The sequence below is a fragment of the Heterodontus francisci genome, chromosome 7 (genome assembly GCF_036365525.1).
Source record: "Heterodontus francisci isolate sHetFra1 chromosome 7, sHetFra1.hap1, whole genome shotgun sequence".
Taxonomy (NCBI): Eukaryota; Metazoa; Chordata; class Chondrichthyes; order Heterodontiformes; family Heterodontidae; genus Heterodontus; species Heterodontus francisci.
Genome location: NC_090377.1, coordinates 96,661,495 through 96,678,957, shown reverse-complemented (window position 1 = coordinate 96,678,957; position 17,463 = coordinate 96,661,495). Strand labels below are relative to the sequence as shown.

The 17,463-nt window shown below is 40.8% G+C and overlaps 1 protein-coding gene across 5 annotated transcripts in view; it reads left to right on the top strand.

Moving 5' to 3' along the window:
* LOC137372162 (serine/threonine-protein phosphatase 6 regulatory ankyrin repeat subunit B-like) overlaps nucleotides 1-17,463 on the top strand; it is a 447,200-nt gene that overhangs the window by 276,433 nt on the left and 153,304 nt on the right. For 4 of the 5 annotated variants that reach the window (XM_068035690.1, XM_068035687.1, XM_068035689.1 and 1 more), the window contains exons 2-4: nucleotides 949-1,102; nucleotides 1,344-1,519; nucleotides 14,876-15,047. In XM_068035690.1, the coding sequence (XP_067891791.1) occupies nucleotides 949-1,102; nucleotides 1,344-1,519; nucleotides 14,876-15,047 (502 nt within the window). Of the gene's footprint in view, nucleotides 1-948; nucleotides 1,103-1,343; nucleotides 1,520-14,875; nucleotides 15,048-17,463 lie in introns of those variants that run through there. The other variant, XM_068035683.1, reaches the window with a different exon arrangement.

Genomic DNA, 17,463 nt, shown 5'->3' with positions numbered 1-17,463 from the left:
TTATGGACTTGCTGTAAAGTCCCATCACTATGACTGACCTTCTGTGGTCAATGAGGCTGATTCAACATTGTCTAATAATGTAAAGGATATGTTTAAATATTCTCTGTATCTGTCAGGATTCAGTTCACTTAAAAAAAAAGCTACAGACTTCTTTCAACTCTACCATACAGTAAATAGTCTTTCTGATGTGTTTTTTCAAACAATGAAATATTATACCCAGGAATCTGATAAACATTTGCATTCCTAATCTCTTACCTGCTTTGATTTATCTCATATGCTGATCAAGAAAACTTTGTATTAAAGTTCACCTTTAGTGTTGTGTTTAAAACTATATTTTTGTTTCTACAGTTGGCCTACTATCCCCAAGAACACTGGTCAGAGTTTCAGGTTCTAATTGTTATTCATTCCTGAAAGTGCAGTCTATGTGGATATCTGATGAAGATGCAATCAGGCTTGCCTATGAATGTGCCCTAATTCACTGACACTATTCATTCGAGCACTTAAAAATGGCTAGTACTTGGGTGCCTTTTGCTGCTCTGCATGAGTAATTGTGTTCAACAGAGGATGGGTGTGGGTAGAAGCAATCCTCACATCTGCTTACTGTCATCAGCCTACCCATTTATGAACTAAATTCAGTTTAAAATTTCCTATTTATGGTCTAACTTTTTGACACCATGCAGTTTTCTAGTTTGCAGGAAACATTTTCTATTCAGTATCTGACCTGGCCATTTTTTGTGTACCCTAGTTATTATATCAATAAATCCTTAAATTGTTGGTTATTTGTATCATTGTGATATTAGCTTTTCTCTGTGTTGTATATGTTTATATGGGCAAGGCAAAAATGTGAGCACTTCATTTTGAAATCATTGTATTTTTATGAAACATAAAACTTGTTATAAAGGCAGGAGATATAACCCCAATTAATTTTTCTTTATTCTCTGTGAGCAGAAAATCAAGCTTCCGAGAAAACTTTCCAGTAAGTACCCAAGTTACGGCCTTTATCTCTATGGAGAGGGAGACTCTGCTGAAACACGGAAGGATCTAAAAGTCACAGGAATCCCTGTTTTGTTTCTTCCTGGAAATGCCGGGAGTTACAGACAAGGTACATTATTAAATTTGTTAATCATTTTTTAACAGTTCCTGTCCATAAAATGATTGTACAGTCTGGTCTCAAGAAAGGTTGACAAATTAGTTGAATGGCACAGAGTAAACACAACTTTTAATATGTGTACATTAAAGACACTCTTAAATTGGTCAGAATAATCTAGTTAGAAACTCAGTTTTATTTATGTTTTTTTATCTGCATTTTAACAAATCCTTTTTATTTTGGTCTTGTGTTTCAGTTCGTTCCCTGGGCTCTGTTGCACTAAGAAAAGCTGAGAACATACATAACAAATTCCACTTCAATTTTTTTAGCATTGATTTTAATGAGGAGCTTGTTGCACTTTACGGTGGAAGCCTTGAAAAACAAACCACGTTTGTACATGCATGTATAAAGGTCATTCTTAAGCTTTACAAGGTAAGATTGGAACAAGATTTTTCCTTTCAAAATACTTTATTGATGAAAAACTAAACTGTTTCAGCATTACTCGCCCTGGAACTTATTTCGAACTCTGTTTTTACTCAAACTCCAGTCGATCATAAAATTGCACAGCACAGAAACAGGCCGTTTAGACTATCAAGTTCAGGTGGGTTTTTCTCAATCTGAACCACCTGGACTAGTCCTGCTCTCCTGTATACTTTCCATACTATTGAATATTTGTCACTTTCAAGGAACTATCTAATTCCCTTTTAAAATGGTTCATAGACTCTGCTTCAACAGTGGTTTATGGCAGAGAATTCACATCCAAATCACACGCTCTAAACTATGAGGGGGTCAAACTGATCAATGATAGTAATGCAAAACAGGCTGACAGTGAACCAATGTTGACTTCCATTGTAAAGAAAATCAGGTACAGTGTAAAGCGGGCTGCTAACTTTCTATAAACCTGTTTTGAGATGCAGCCATTGACCTAATTTCTCCCCCCCCCCCAAATTATTTTCAAAATTTTTCTTTAGTTCTTTTTGTGATTATCTTAAATTTGTAATTTTTTGTTTTCTTATTGACTATTGGAAAAAATCAATCACTATCAGGTCAGCTTTTTCTTTATTTGTTCATGGGACATGGGCAGTACTGCAAGGCAGCATTTATTACCCATTCCCAGTTATCCTGAAGGCATTAAAAATCAGCCATGTACTGTGGAGCTGGAATCCACGTCAATGGGACGGAGTCGGGTGGCAGGTTTCCTCCCCTGAAGGACATTAGTGAAACATTTGCGTTTTTACAATGGTTTGGCATTCAGATGACTAGATTTATTGAATTGAAGTTCACAACTTCCTATGACGGGATTTGAACTGACAACCAAAAAAAATGCCCTAACATCTTGAGTTTCTCTCATTTCTATTGGGCTGGATTTTAAGAGCCCATTGCTGAAAAAAATGGCGGCTCGCATCTGCAGAGCCACCGCGATCTCCCATGTGGTGGCTCATCTAAATAGCCGGGGCAGCCACCCCCCCACAAATCATGTGGAGGGGGCGGACTATCTGTTCTCGGCAATGGTGTTTCCTGCCTGTGCGCTGGCACCATTTTTAAGGAGCAACCAGTCCTGCCCGCAAATTTAAATTTTTAAAGATCACGGAACCCAAGACGTCGGGAGCCCGGTAAAATCCAGCCCATTATCTCTCTTAGATATATAGATATAGAGCGATACAGCACTGAAACAGGCCCTTCAGCCCAACGGGTCTGTGCCGACCAACAACCACCCGTTTATACTAATCCTACATCAATCCCATATTCCCTACCATATCCCTACCATTCTCCTACCACCTACCTACACTAGGGGCAATTTACAATGGCCAATTTACCTATCAACCTGCAAGTCTTCGGCTGTGGGAGGAAACCGGAGCACCCGGCGAAAACCCACGCAGTCACAGGGAGAACTTGCAAACTCCGCACAGGCAGTACCCAGAACCGAACCCGGGTCGCTGGAGCTGTGAGGTTTCGCTGCTAACCACTGCGCCACTGTGCTCTTCCTAGGTATCATCCATGTGGATCTACAATCTACCTTTTCCATTGCTTTTGTATTCTTTCTAAAATGTGGTTCCCAAAATTATACATAATGCTCCAACTGCAATCTGTCTCGTACTAGTTCAACATTACCTCCTTGCTTTTGTATTCTGTGTTTCTAGATACAAAACTAAGGATTCTGTTTGTTTGTTTTTTTAATGGCCTTATTTACTTGTGCTCCAACTGTTAATAACTTACTTATTTTTACACCAATGTCCCTTTATCTCTACTTGAAAATTTACCATTTAAAATACATTTCCTTTTCCTATTTTTCTAAAATTTATTACTTTATCTTTTGCTGCATTAGACTTCATTTGCCATCTATCTGTCCATCTGTTAACCTATGTACTGCAGCCCTTGAGAGTCCTTGTTACAATTTTAAATTTGCTGGAACCAGCCAATTTCATTATTGTTCCCTCAATTCCTATGTCTGGATGATTTATTATAAAGTAAAAAAAGGAGTGACTCAGTGGAATATCAAACTACATTTTATTGGTTTGAGAAGTTTATTTTTATTTCAATCCTTTGTTTTCTGCCCTCCAACTATCTCTCTGTGTGTGGTCACATTCCACATAATGCCGTATATCTCCTATGTTCTTCGTTATCAAATGCTTTTTGAAAAATTAATTGTATTTCCATTACCTGTCATTTTCTGTAAAAGGTTCTACTAAAAATATCTGTTATTTTAAGCAATATAAAGCTCAAATAAAGTTCAATTAATAAAAAAATCCTCACATGCATGTTATTTAATTGGAAAATTGTTTTTCAGTTTTTGCTTTGAATTCTTAATTTTCAGTTCACACAACATGCTGTGTATTGATCATAACCAGCAAGTAGAATTATAACTCTACTGGTGGATAAGATTAATCCCCTCTTCCCCTGACCCTGCCACACGATTTACTGGTCATTAAAATCTGCATGAAGATGTGCTGCAGTTTGTGATAAAAGTCTAAAGGTGTAGCAAGACAACAATTGCTTCTTCTGCAGGAACCCTTCATTACACCATATTTGATTTTTGCAATAGGTTATCAATCTACCTTGCCAGCCATTCCCTATGTAAATTTCAATCCCACATTTAAAAAGTAATGTTGGCCATTCTTTTCCTATTTAAAAAAATATATTTTTGTTTTTCATGTCCATTCTCAAGCATCCAATCCATATGATGTTTCCTGGTTGGGAAGATCCAACCTTCATAGAAGTGCAGGAGGCATGTTTGAATGATGTGGACAGGAATTGTTCTTTCGTTTTCCTTTTGTCTCCCTCCCCCTAATGAAGCTGAGATTAACCTCCCCTTGCTGTAAAACTTTAGGGAGTGTCTGAATGAGGCATAGGAACACAAGAACGAGAGTAGACCTTTAAACCCCTCAACACAGTTCCATCATTTAACTAAAATATGGTTGATCTGGACCTCAACTCATGCCTTGGATCCATATCCCTTGATACACTTACTCAACAAAATAGCGATCAATCTCAGTCTTAGAAATTTGAGTAACAACTTGGAATCCTTATACACGTCAGGATCCCACAAAATGTCAAAGTAAATTTATTATCCAGTTGTATTAAATTACATCTGTTAATCTTTTGCAGTAAAATTTAGGGTGGCATTGTGATATATAACATGGAAACCTAGTCTTCCATATTTGATACTTTATGCCAAATTTCTGATATTTTTACAGTTGTACTGCATTGTTATGGGAGTGATTTATCCAACACTGATTCTATTGACGTGTAAAAATTACCAATTGGCATGTAGGAATGGGCATTTCCCCAATTCAATATCCGAAGACTAACTTTCAAAAGAATGCATAGAATCTTAAAGCTTAGTATATATATCTCAAAAATACACCACGTCTGTGTAGATGTACAACAAATGTCAGTTGGAGAGCATAGACTTTTTATTTGGAGAACAAGTTTGAATGTGTTCCTTGACTGATGCTTCCTTTTGAATTTCCTAGGGACAGAGAGAAAAAGGATGAAAAGCTGAAAAGGAAGGGAGTCTCAGCAATTTATTTAGATAAATTGATCAAAGAAAGGCACTGGAAATATTGTGGGTGATCTATAAGGTAGAAGGTTCAGAGGATGTGAAATTGAGGGAGGGAGTAGTAAGAGTGTAGATAGTTTATAATCATCACAATTGCTTCCTAATTATGTTTTCATAAATTAGAAGAAATACATTTGAATTTTAAAATAATAGCTTCCAGTTCCTAAGGTGCTCTGGGCCAGACACCTTTCCCTGCTTGAGATGATGGTCTTCCATATCTCCTTCTGTGTTCACAAAAAATGTCTGAGCAATTCTCTCTCTGCTGTACTGTGTACTTTGAATGCTAAGGCACATCACTTTTAATGATAGAGCAATTTAGCATCCAATATATATATTATAAATATTTATTCTCATATCCTGTTACTTGCCATTACATCCTAAGTTATGTTAAGGGTGAAAATAAATGTAAAGTGAGCACTGAAGTGAAAACTACTTTCAGTTTTCTTCTCAAAAAAGTGCTAAAAAGGTCTTGAGTTGTAGTTAAGTCTTTTAAACTGAAGGCATTTTCTCTTTCTATGGAGATCCAACATTCTGAATTTCTGGACTCAGCAAGAAGTTCTTTTGCTCAGCAAATAGAATGCTGGACACAGCAAGAGAATTAACATGGTTTAGGGCATTAGAGCACTAACGAGGCTTTGTATAACTACTGGCAGAACATTGGACTCCTAACAATAAGAATTTAAGAAAGCTGGGACAGATGAAGCACGCTTGACTCATCAAGCGTGCCTGGCCTCCCCTCTTTCCCCCCCCCTCACTGGCCCCGGCACCAGGCCATGCATGATTACTTCAATTATGGACATCAGCCCCAAACCTGCTAGAAAGAAGGTGTTGGTTTTTGACTCCCACATCTCTCAATCAAGCTCACTTGGTGAGTTTTTGCAGTCTGCAGCAGACTTTTGCGCTGGAACAGTTCTCATGTTTGTCTCATGTAGTAAAGGGAAAATCTAGCAGAAGTAGTCTGCCCTGAGGAAGCACCCCACTTGTTTTTTTTTCACAAAGAGTAGGTGTTCTGGCCATGGAGCGTTCAGAGTCTTCCAAGTTGAAGAAAGGAGTAGCCCATTGGGGCATTGTAAAGAGGAATACTCAGAACAAAGAGAAAACTTTGGATATTACCCACTTAAAAATGAAATCCCAAAATAAAAAACCTGAGATACTTTTTATAGTTATTTGGATGTACAAAAAACTTTACAAGATTCTTCATCTTGTGACAAATTTGTATGACTCATTAAATTTCGGAGTTCTTCTAACCTGGGTGCTGCAGTGAGAGAGACATTCTGGGATCTAGATAAGAATCCATCCTAAATTGCTGCTGGCTGTAAAGATCTGTCCTATGTTTAATCCAGTTCCTAGTCGGGATATTTCAATAACAATTTATCTTTACATAATGTCTTTAATGTAATGAAAAGTCCTAAGGCACTTCACGGGAGCATTATAGAACAAAGACACCAAGCCACAAAAGGCAGTATTAGCAGATGACAAAAAAGAGGTAGGTTTTAAGGAATGTCTTAAAGGAGGAAAGTGAGGTAGAGCGGCGAAGAGGTGTAGGGAGGAAATTCCAGAGCTTAGGTCCTAGGCAACTGAAGATGTGGACACCGATGGTGGAGCAATTAAAATCAGGGACGCTCAAGAGGCTAGAATTAGATGAGCACAGATATCTTGGAGGGTTGTGGGGCTGGAGGAGATAACAGAGATAGGGAAGGGCGAGGCCGTGGAGCGATTTGAAAACAAGAATGAGAATTTTAAAACCAAGATGTTTCTTGAATGGGAACCAGTGTAGGTCAGCGAGTACAGGGGTGATAGGGGAACAGAACTTGATGCAAGTTAATACAAAACTCTTCTAATTTGACATTCATTAGCATTCAGCTCTTACAATATTTAGTGTGAAATGTAAATTAATGCCATGCTGGTACAGTAAGAGGCATTTTTCGTGGTTAGAGCTAGGATACAGGCTGGAGTTTGCTCTTGTCCCAAATGTTGTTGAACAACCTCCTTCAATCCATTTGCATTAGTTGTTCCCTCATTTCTTTATATTTAGCCCTTTTAAAGTTTTATATCTGGCTTTTAGTCTTTCCAACTCCCAAATTATTCTATGAATGTTGTCCCCCAGAGTTCTGTGCCTTCCATTTCCTTTATACTGTCTGGGTCATGAACGAGTACCAGCTCAAGGTGAGCACTGACTCATGGGGCTGAATTTTCCGTGCCTGTGGATGTGGGTTAGGAGACGTGATCGGGTACCAAGTTGGGGAACAGCATTTTGGGTTGACTGCTTGGCGCATTCCCACCTCTGAGCAATCTTACCGGAGGCAGGGTCAATACGGCAGAGGCTTCTTGCATGGCAGCAGCGAGTATCCAAATGGACCATTTCGGCCAATTGGGGGAAAGGTGATAGTGCCACTAGGGTCCTCTTGTTGGCGGACAAGCCCCTCAATGGGTGCGGAGCCCAGCAGGTAACTGGAGGAGCCTCCTGGTGGCAGGGTGGGGGGAGGGGGGGTGTTGGTGGGTGGCTATCAACGTCCCCTGTCAGTCACCCCAGCATGGTCGCAGCCGCAAGCCATCCTGTGAAGGGCTGCAGAGAACGCCTCCATTTTGAGGCACCCTCACGGTCTCCTGCCTGCCTCAGCAGTGCCCACCTCTCCCAGTGGGGTTGCCAGCTGGACATCATTGCAGACCATCCTGTTGGACTTCTGACTTCCCTGGTCTGCCTGCCGTCCTTAATTGGATGGGGCTTCAGGAGCGGCTTCTTAATTGGCTACCCATGGGAAGTACACAACTGACATTCCACCACATCCACTTCCAGGTTCCAGACCCGGAATTGAGGCCGATGTCAGGATTGCGACCCAACCAGGAAAATTCAGCTCATGGTTTCCTTGATGCAGTGGATTGTGATTGTCACACCTTGGGAGCCTCCTGTCAGCAAAGGCAACAATCGCGATGAAACTTAGCATCGCCTCCAGTGTGCCAACGCAGCCTTGGGTCATCTGAGGAAAAGAGAGTTTGATGACAACCTGGCACCAAACTCATGTTCTACAGGGCTGCAGTGTTACCTGCCCTCCTATATGCGTTGGAAACATGGACCCTGTACAGCAGACATCTCAAAGCCCTGGAGAGATATCACCAGCGGTGCCTCCTCAAGATCCTGCAAATTCAGCGGCAGGACACGGCTCCAATAGCAGTGTCCTCTTAGGCCAACATCCCCAATATCGAGACACTGGTCATGGTTAGTCAGTTACGTTGGGCGCTCCACATTGTCCGCAAGCCTGACACAAGACTCCCAAAACAAGCTTTCTACTCTGAGTTCTGTCACGGCAAGAGGTTACCAGGAGGGCAGAGGAAATGGTATAAGGGTGTCCTGAAAGCCTCCCTGAAAAAATGTGACATTGCTACTGAATCGTGGGAATCACTTGCCCGAGACTGCCCAAAATGGAGAAGAAGCATCCGCGAAGGTGCCAACCAGTTCAAACAACGTCGACATGCACAGGCAGCGACCAAGTGCAAACAGCGGAAGAAGCATTCGGAAATCCGAGGATCCCGTTCACTCCTCTCGCCACACACCACCTGCCCCACCTGTGGCAGAGTGTGCGGATCCAGAATTGGACTACTCGGTCGCCGAAGGACCCACAACCCTGGAGTGGAAGAAAGTTATCTTTGTTCTCGAGGGACTGCCTAAGAAGAAGAAGGATTGTGAAGCAGTCATGCATTACATTTGCTAACACTAGCTCTAAACTCTTTGGGGTAGTGTTTCCACTTATTTATGCTACTTTTGCGCCCAGATTCCACTGCAATTGGCCACATCAGTGCCACAAATTCTGGAATTTTAAACATAAGGTATGCCCAAATTGCGCTCACTTTCTTAGATACAAAGGCACTAGTAGGCACATTTTAAAAGTTTTTTTTAATATCAAATAATATTTAATTTACTAAGAAACTGTGCACATCAATGAAACTGTGAAATGGTTCAGTCTTTTTTAGAAGTAATTTTCACTGATTGTAATTCAAGTTACTCACGAGTGGAGGACTGGACACCTTTATTAGAAATGCTTATTTTTTTTGTGAAAAATCTCATTTTTGACTGTTACCACTCTTTAATACATCAAGGAATACTTTTTAATGGAATGGAAAAAAAGCAATTATGATTTACTATGCTGCCTGATTGCACTGGTTCATGGAAGATTTTATGTTTGTGACCATGCAAATTAACCTTAGCAGAAACTTGAAGCCTAATCTAACCACCACAGTTTTGAGCACAATTTCCTGATTGTGCCCAAAGCAGAAATTCTACTTCTTTGGGTTTTCTCAGTTTGTCTTAGGCTGATTGAGATGTCTCATTAAAATAACTTTCTTGTTCTCATATATATTTCCTATTTCTTCATAGAATAAACTTCTTTATGCTGACCTGGTGATTTGTAGCATACCCCAAGTATTAGCTCATTTTTTTTTACAGTTGTTTGATCAAAGTAGTTGCTTTTGTATCTTTCCACACTGCACAAGAGCAACTTTTACTCACTTGATCACAAATTTACCAAACCAAAAAAATGGACTTTGCTATGCTCATGACATCTGTTTTGTTTGTTGTAGTTGTGGGGAATTGACTTCAAAGTCTCGTGTTTTTTTTGTTGCACAATAAAATGGTTTACAGTGGGCCTCTCAGTTAGTCATTTAAGTAGCTTGACAGAGGTGAATTTCTTCAATTTGTAATATATATACATGGCATTGAAAGGACACCTTCCAGCACATATCCAGGTTTCAGATGTTGTAATTGTTTTACTGGGTCTGGAAAGTTCCACTCACCATCTAGTCCAGAGAACATTGCTATCTAGTTTAGATAAGTTGGCCAAACAAATCAACTTCCCAACCTACAATGCCAGTGAATTTGACTGTCAATTTTCACTCTCATTATGTTTTTCGAGTGTCGTCTTATCAAGCTCTCCATTGCCTATTGTAGTTCATTATAGCTTATTCCAAATGTGATGCATATATAATTCCTGATGTAAATTTTTTGGTGGTTAATGTTCAAATTATGGTACGGGTGAACTTTAAAACAATGAAGTTCCAAACCAAGTTGCAAGGAACTTTCACAACAGTTCTCAATCATTAATTTTACTCCACATTAACAGGTTGAAGTCAGATGTCTGTCTGTTTTTAAACTGTCCACCACATTCCTTACAAACAACAAAAAAATCAATACTGAACAATTTTAGGAAAACTACTCTCAACCAGAAAGAAACCAGTTATTTTCTCACACTTTTTCTTACTTTCAGATACTCTGAAAAGGTTGTTGAGATAACAAGGAAAAGAACCATGCATATCCAATTTAGAAAAACTTCTACAACAACAACAATTAGCCTGTAAATGTCAGGGGACCCATTTAGATCACTTCCCAACAGGGGATACCCGAGCAGTGTTCTCAACGGGTCAGGTTAATTTCGCAGCTAAAAATGATAGCAGTGCTGCAAACTCCACACTACCCAGGAGCAATAGATCAGCTAGTAACAGTCAGTTTACTAAAAGCACGTGTTAGCATATACAGATATTCCACTCCATTACACACGCAATTTACAAGGTTTTCCTAACAACAATTAAAACGAGTATCTCTGTTTAACTTGTACTGCAAACTTTCTAGCTTTAGAATGGAGAGGCCAGCTTAAACCAATTTCACCTTACAGCAGAATAATAAATTGTACTTTATGTTGTGTTAATACATTATAAAAGAGCATGTCGTCTGATTTACCATGAACAGTGCCACAGAAGGCTGCTAGTGTATATATAATATATATATTTTTAAAAATCTTGTATATCGTACTTCATGTTTTAAATGTGTCTAGCGCAAATAATGGCACACTTTACTTATTGGCCCAAATTTCCTACGTGCCAATCAAAAAACACTTTAGCTATATTTACATTATGACTTGCCGCTTACTTCATTACCTTTTGCCACATGGCTCACAAACCTTTGTCATATTCTGGGCCTCATTATTAGCATAGCTAAAGGAGATTCACCTATTCCTATACAAATGTATACCCAGAGTATAGAATGGAAAGGATGCGAGTAATCTGACCTGTGCTTGCAAAGAGCAATCTTTATAGACCAAAATGTGTGCTTCTGTTTTCCTGTCATCTGGATAGAGAAGTAGTTAACTTTCTATTTTGCATTTCTCCAGTTTCAGTCTTGTTAAAAATTTCAAGGATCAATAGGCCCCTAACAAAATAGGTATGACCAGCAATTGCAGGTAATGGCTGAGCAATCCCCCTCCTTCCCACTCTTTGAATTTAAGTTGGCAGAGTTGTACTACGAACTTAATTGTCGGTGCTGTTCAGGCAAATTTATATGTTCTTTGCGAGACATAGGTGTCAATTCCTTTTATGGCTGCAGTTACTTATGAACATACGAATTCGGAGCAGGAGTAGGCCACTTGGCCCTTCGAGCCTACTCCGCCATTCAATAAGTTCATGGCTGAACTGATTACTCCACATTTCCACCTACTCCCGATAACCTTCCACCCCCTTGCTTATCAAGAATCTATCTCCCTCTGCCTTAAAATATTCAAAGACTCTGCTTCAATCGCCTTTTGAGGAAGAGAATTCCAAAGACTCACTACCCTCTGAGAGAAAAAAATTCTCCTTATCTCTGTCTTAAACGGGCGACCCCTTATTTTTAAACAGTGACCCCTAGTTCTAGATTCTCCCACAAGGGGAAACATCCTTTCCACATCCACCCTGTCAAGATCCCTCAGGATCTTGTATGTTTCAATCAAGTTACCTCTTACTCTTCTGAATTCCAGCGGATACAAGCCGAGCCTGTCCAATCGTTTCTTGTAAGGCAGTCCGTCCATTCCAGGTTTTAGTCTAGTACTGCCTCCAACGCATTTACATCCTTTCTTAAATAAGGAGACCTGTACTGTACGCAGCAATCCAGATGTGGTCTCGCCAATGCCCTGTATAGCTGAAGCTTAACTTCCCTACTTTTGTATTCAATTTCCCTCGTGATAAATGATAACATTCCATTAGCTTTGCTAATTACGTGCTGTAGGTGCATACTGACCTTTTGCGATTCATGCACTCGGACACTCCGATCCCTCTGCATCTCAGAGCTCTGCAATCTCTCACCATTTAGATAATATGCTTTTTTATTCTTCCTGCCAAAGTGGACAATTTCACACTTTCCCATACTCCATTTGCCAGGTCCTGGCCCACTCACCTAACCTATCTATATCCCTTTGTAGCCCCCTTATGTCCTCTTCACAAGTTACTTTCCTACCTATCTTTGCATCATCAGCAAATATAGCAACCATACCTTCGGTCCCTTCATCCAAGTCATTTATATAAATTGTAAAAAGTTGAGGCCCCAACACATCCCTGTGGTACATCACTCGTTACATCTTACCAACCAGAAAATTACCCATTTATGCCTACACTCTGTTTCCTGTTAGCGAGCCAATCTTCTATCCATGTCAATATGTTACCCCCCCCTACACCATGTGCTTTTATTTTCTGCAATAACCTTTGATGTGGCACCTTATCAAATGCCTTCTGGAAATCTAAATACAATACATCCACCGGTTCCCCATTATCCACATGTAACTCCCTCAAAGAATTCCAATAAATTGGTTCAGCATGATTTCCCTTTCACAAAACCATGTTAACTCTGCCTGATTACCTTGAATTTTTCTAAGTGCCCTGGTATAATGTCTTTAATAATAGCTTCTAACATTTTCCCTAAGACAGATGTTAAGCTAACTGGCCTGTAGTTTCCTGCTTTCTGTCTCCCCTTTTTGAATAAAGGAGTTACATTCGCTATTTTCCAATTGAATGGAATCTTCCCCGAATCTAGGGAATTTTGGAAAATTAAAACTAACGCATCAACTATCTCACTAGCCACTTCTTTTAACACCCTAGGATGAAGTCCATCAGGACCTGGGGACTTGCCAGCCCACAGCTCCAACAATTTGTTCAGTACCACTTCCCTGGTGATTGTAATTTTCTTGAGTTCCTCCCTCCCTTCCATTTCCTGACTTACAGCTAATACTGAGATGTTACTTGTATCCTCAATAGTGAAGACCGGTGCCAAATAACTGTTCAATTCATCTGCCATCTCCTTATTATCTATTATTAATTCCCCAGACTCACTTTTTATAGGACCAACACTCACTTTGTTAACTTTTTAAAATATCTATAGAAACTCTTACTATCTGTCTTGTCAGCCTGCAGCTCCAACAATTTGTTCAGTACCACTTCCTTTGTGGTTGCAATTTTTTTGAGTTCCTCCCTCCCTTCCATTTCCTGATTTACAGCTAATACTGAGATGTTACGTGTATCCTCAATAGTAAAGACTGATGCAAAATATCTGTTAAATTCATCTGCCATCTCCTTATAATCCATTATTAATTCCCCAGATTCACTTTCTATCAGACCAATGTTCACTTTGTTAACTCTTTTTTTCAATATCTATATAAACTCTTACTATCTGTCTTTATATTTCTACCTAGCTTTCTCTTGTACTCTAATTTTACCTTCCTTATCAATCTTTTAGTCAATCTTTGCTGTTTTTTATATTCTGTCTAATCTTCTGACCTGCCTCCCATCTGTGTGCAATTATAGGCTTTTTCTTTAAGTTTGATACTATCGTTAACTGTTTTAGTTAACCATGGATGGCGGGTCCTCCCCTTGGAATTTTTCTTTCTCGTTGAAATATATCTATCCTGTGTGTTCTGAAATATCCCCTTAAATGTCTGCCACTGCATCTCTGTTGACCTATCCCTTAACCTGATTTGCTAGTTCATTTTAGCTAGCTCTGATTTCATGCCCTCATAATTGCCCTTATTTAAGTTTAAAATACAAGTCTTGGACCCAATCTTCTCTCCCTCAAACTGAATGTAAAATTTAATCATATTATGATCGCTGCTACCTAGGGGTGCCTTAACTGTGACATCATTCATTAATTCTGTCTCGTTGCACAATACCAGGTCTAGTATAGCCTGCTCTCTGGTTGGTCCAGAACGTATTGTTCTAAGAAATTATCCTGAAAACATTCTGTGTACTCATCTAGGTTACTTCTGCCCATCTGATTTTTACAGTCTATATGTAGGTTAAAATCCCCCATATCGCTGTACCTCTCTGACAAGCTGCCATTATTTCTTCCTTTATACCCCGTCCTACAGTGTGGCCAATGTTAGATGGCCTGTACACCACTTCCACAAGTGACTTCTTGTCTTTATGATTTCTCATCTCTACCCAAACTGCTTCTACATCCTGGTCTCCTGAACTTAGGCCATCCCTCTCTATTGCGCTAATGCCATCATTAATTAACAGGGTTACTCCTCCACCTTTTCCGAGCATCCTGTCCTTCCTAAGTGCCATGTACCCTTTGATATTCAGGTCCCAATCTATGTTGTCTTAGTAGTGGCTATCAGATTGTACTTATTTATTTCTATTTGCACTCTCAGTTCATCTGTTTTGTTTCGAATGCTGCGTGCATTCAGATACAGAGCCTTTAGTTTTGTCCTTTTATTATTTTTGTAACCTTGCACTGAAAGCTTTCTAGAAAGTTGGGTTACAAAGGATAGCTCTCAATTATTAACTTGTATCCTGACACTAATCGTAAAACTGAAAATTCCTATCCATCATCACACGAAAATGTGCATAAGCAATTTAATGTCATCTCTTCCAATTTCCCAAAATCGTTTACCCAAAATATTTACTAAGAAGTTAATTTTGGTCTGTTTATGTCCTAGGATAAAAAAGCTGCGCCCAGCAGTGTTGCTATTGTGGGCCATTCAATGGGTGGCATCGTTGCAAGAGCACTATTTACTTTACCCAACTTCAAACCTACACTGATAAGTCTTATTATAACTCAAGCCACGCCTCATGTTGCACCAGTTCTACTACTGGACAGCTATCTCATAGGTAAGTCTGGAAATCTGAAGTGATCTCATTCATAAAACTTTTGCTGGTCCAAATTTAGCTCTTTCATTTCTGCAGGGGTTCCCTCAACAAATGTGGATATAGAAAAGATTTATTGAAATCAGTTTCCCTTTAATTGCTTTTTTTCTGGTTACAGCATGATGTACGTTACATTCATGGTATGCAAGCTATAATAAAAGTAATGAATTTTAGTGAGTTTTGCTGAATGATTGGAGTTGTGCAGAACACTGCTGTGCTCACTCAGTGGGCTGAATTTAAGGCTAGGGGAACCCCGCCTTGGCCCCTCGGAGCACCCCCCCCCCTCCTTCCCCCCAGCGCAATTCCATGGCGCTCGGGCAATTAACCGCCTGGTGCAGGGGTCCATGTCACTTTAAGGACGGGATCCCGCCTCCCAGAGCTGCCAGCCAATCAGAGGGCCGGCAGCTCAGTGGTAACAGCAGCACCACTGGGAGAAGTGGCCACTGCCAGTGCTGCACCAGGCCTGGGACCAGGCCCATTGCTGGATTCCCGGATCCAAGGCAAATGAGGCGGAGTTGGTGGAGAGGTGGTTTTTAAGGGCGGGGGCTTTATCAGAGGGTTGGTCTTTGCTGCCGGGGGCCCTCCAGAGGCCACAGATTGCCCATGGAAAAGGCCCCGCCCCCAAGCCTGCACAGAGGCTGCCTTTTTTAACTGGGCGACCTGCCCCTGTGGTGGAGGCTCCCCTGCCTCTAATTTAATTCCAGCAGTGGTGGGAAGAGGTCCATAAGTGGCTATTAACTGGCCACTTAAAGGCCTCAATTGGCCTCTAGGTGGTGTTATGTCCAAGTGAGAGGGGGGTCTCGGGCTCCCCCTTTTGCCCCTTCTCTTGTTTGACCGCAACAGGGGTTTATCCTTCATTAAAACAGTGGCGGAGCTTACCACCTCAGTGAGCGGTTGCCCCTGTTCCTCTAACGTGATTTCAAAAGAACCAATCAGACAGGTTTTCGAGTTTAAACAAGAAAGAGGTAAGTTTATTACACATAACACTCTAACCCAATTTAAAATATTAAAAATACGCTTCACATTCACGTATGCATTCACACCGAGTCACATGTACACACAAATAGATTACAGAGGGAAACAGACTTGGTGGTTGGATGAAAGTCTAGAATAAATGGAATTTAATTGCCGTATGTGAGTCCAATAGTCCTCAGCTACAATTGTAGTCTTGAAGTCCTCGTTGGGCAGCATGCATAGTGGTTGGCTTGCTTTGCTCAGGGCTCCTGAAGGCAGAAGGGTGGTGGTTGATTCTTGTCCCCTGATTGCTGGCTGTAGTCGTCTTTAGGCTTGGGGGGTGGGGTGGTTTCCAGTTGCAGCTGGATCTTCTCGATATTTTCTGGGGGGAGAGAGAGAGCCTGCTTCATTGGCTTTTCAGTTACTGCCTGTCTGCTGTCTGTGTGACAAAACTTACAGTTTCTTCAGAGCTGCACAGGCAGTCACAAGGCTTTGTCAAATCCCTTTGTTTTTAATGAGGTTTTTTCTGGAATCTTCTGTGATTCAAGGTCTCAAGATGTCCAGTCACACTTAGAGGGGGTTGGCTCTTCCAATGTCAATGGGTGTAGATGGCCTTAACGACTGTGTTCGTAAAGCAGTTCTAGTTAATTCAATCACTGAGAGCAAGCCATTGTTCTGGCTGGGCTTGGTTAGACTTTTCGTCTCCAGTTTAGTCGTCTGGTGTTTCAAATGTAAATTGCAGTAGCCATCTTGGCTGCCATTTTTTTAAACGTTAACTTGTTGGATTTTTCCATTAAAAGTCTAATGTAAGGTTCCAACCGATGAAATTAATATTTCCCATTTGGCATATAGGGTTTTCGTGACAGTGGGAAGGTTGTCTTCGGCCTTTCCTGCCCCTGACTTAATTGCAGTGCAATGGGAAGGTGACGGGTTCTTCGCTCCTCTGCCTTCCCTTGTGATTCTATGGGCATCCCCCGTCTCCTAGCCCATCTCCTGGCGTCCATTAAATTCCACACATTCTGTCAGTGTGTGACAAGTTTTAAGTCAATTACCAAGCATTTGACAGCTGTTTTAGGTGGGGTGGAGCAGACATGCTACAGATGCTTGGCATGCATCGCATGTGAAATCAGCTTTGGATGTCTCATCTAGCTGTTGGCAGGCCGCCACAGTGGATCATTCCTTGGAGATGAGGGCTACCCTCTGTGGATGTGGCTGATAGCACCTGTGAGGAGCCCTCCTGCTGTTACAGAGAAAGGGTATAGCTGGAGCCATGAGCAGTCATGGAGCAAACCATTGGGTTGTTGAAGATGCGATTCAGGTGCCTGGACAGATCTGGGAGCATTGTTCAGTATGCCTCAGCAAGGGTGTTCAGAATGATAGTGGTCTGCTGTGCCTTGCACAACGTAGCGCAACAGAAAGGACTAGA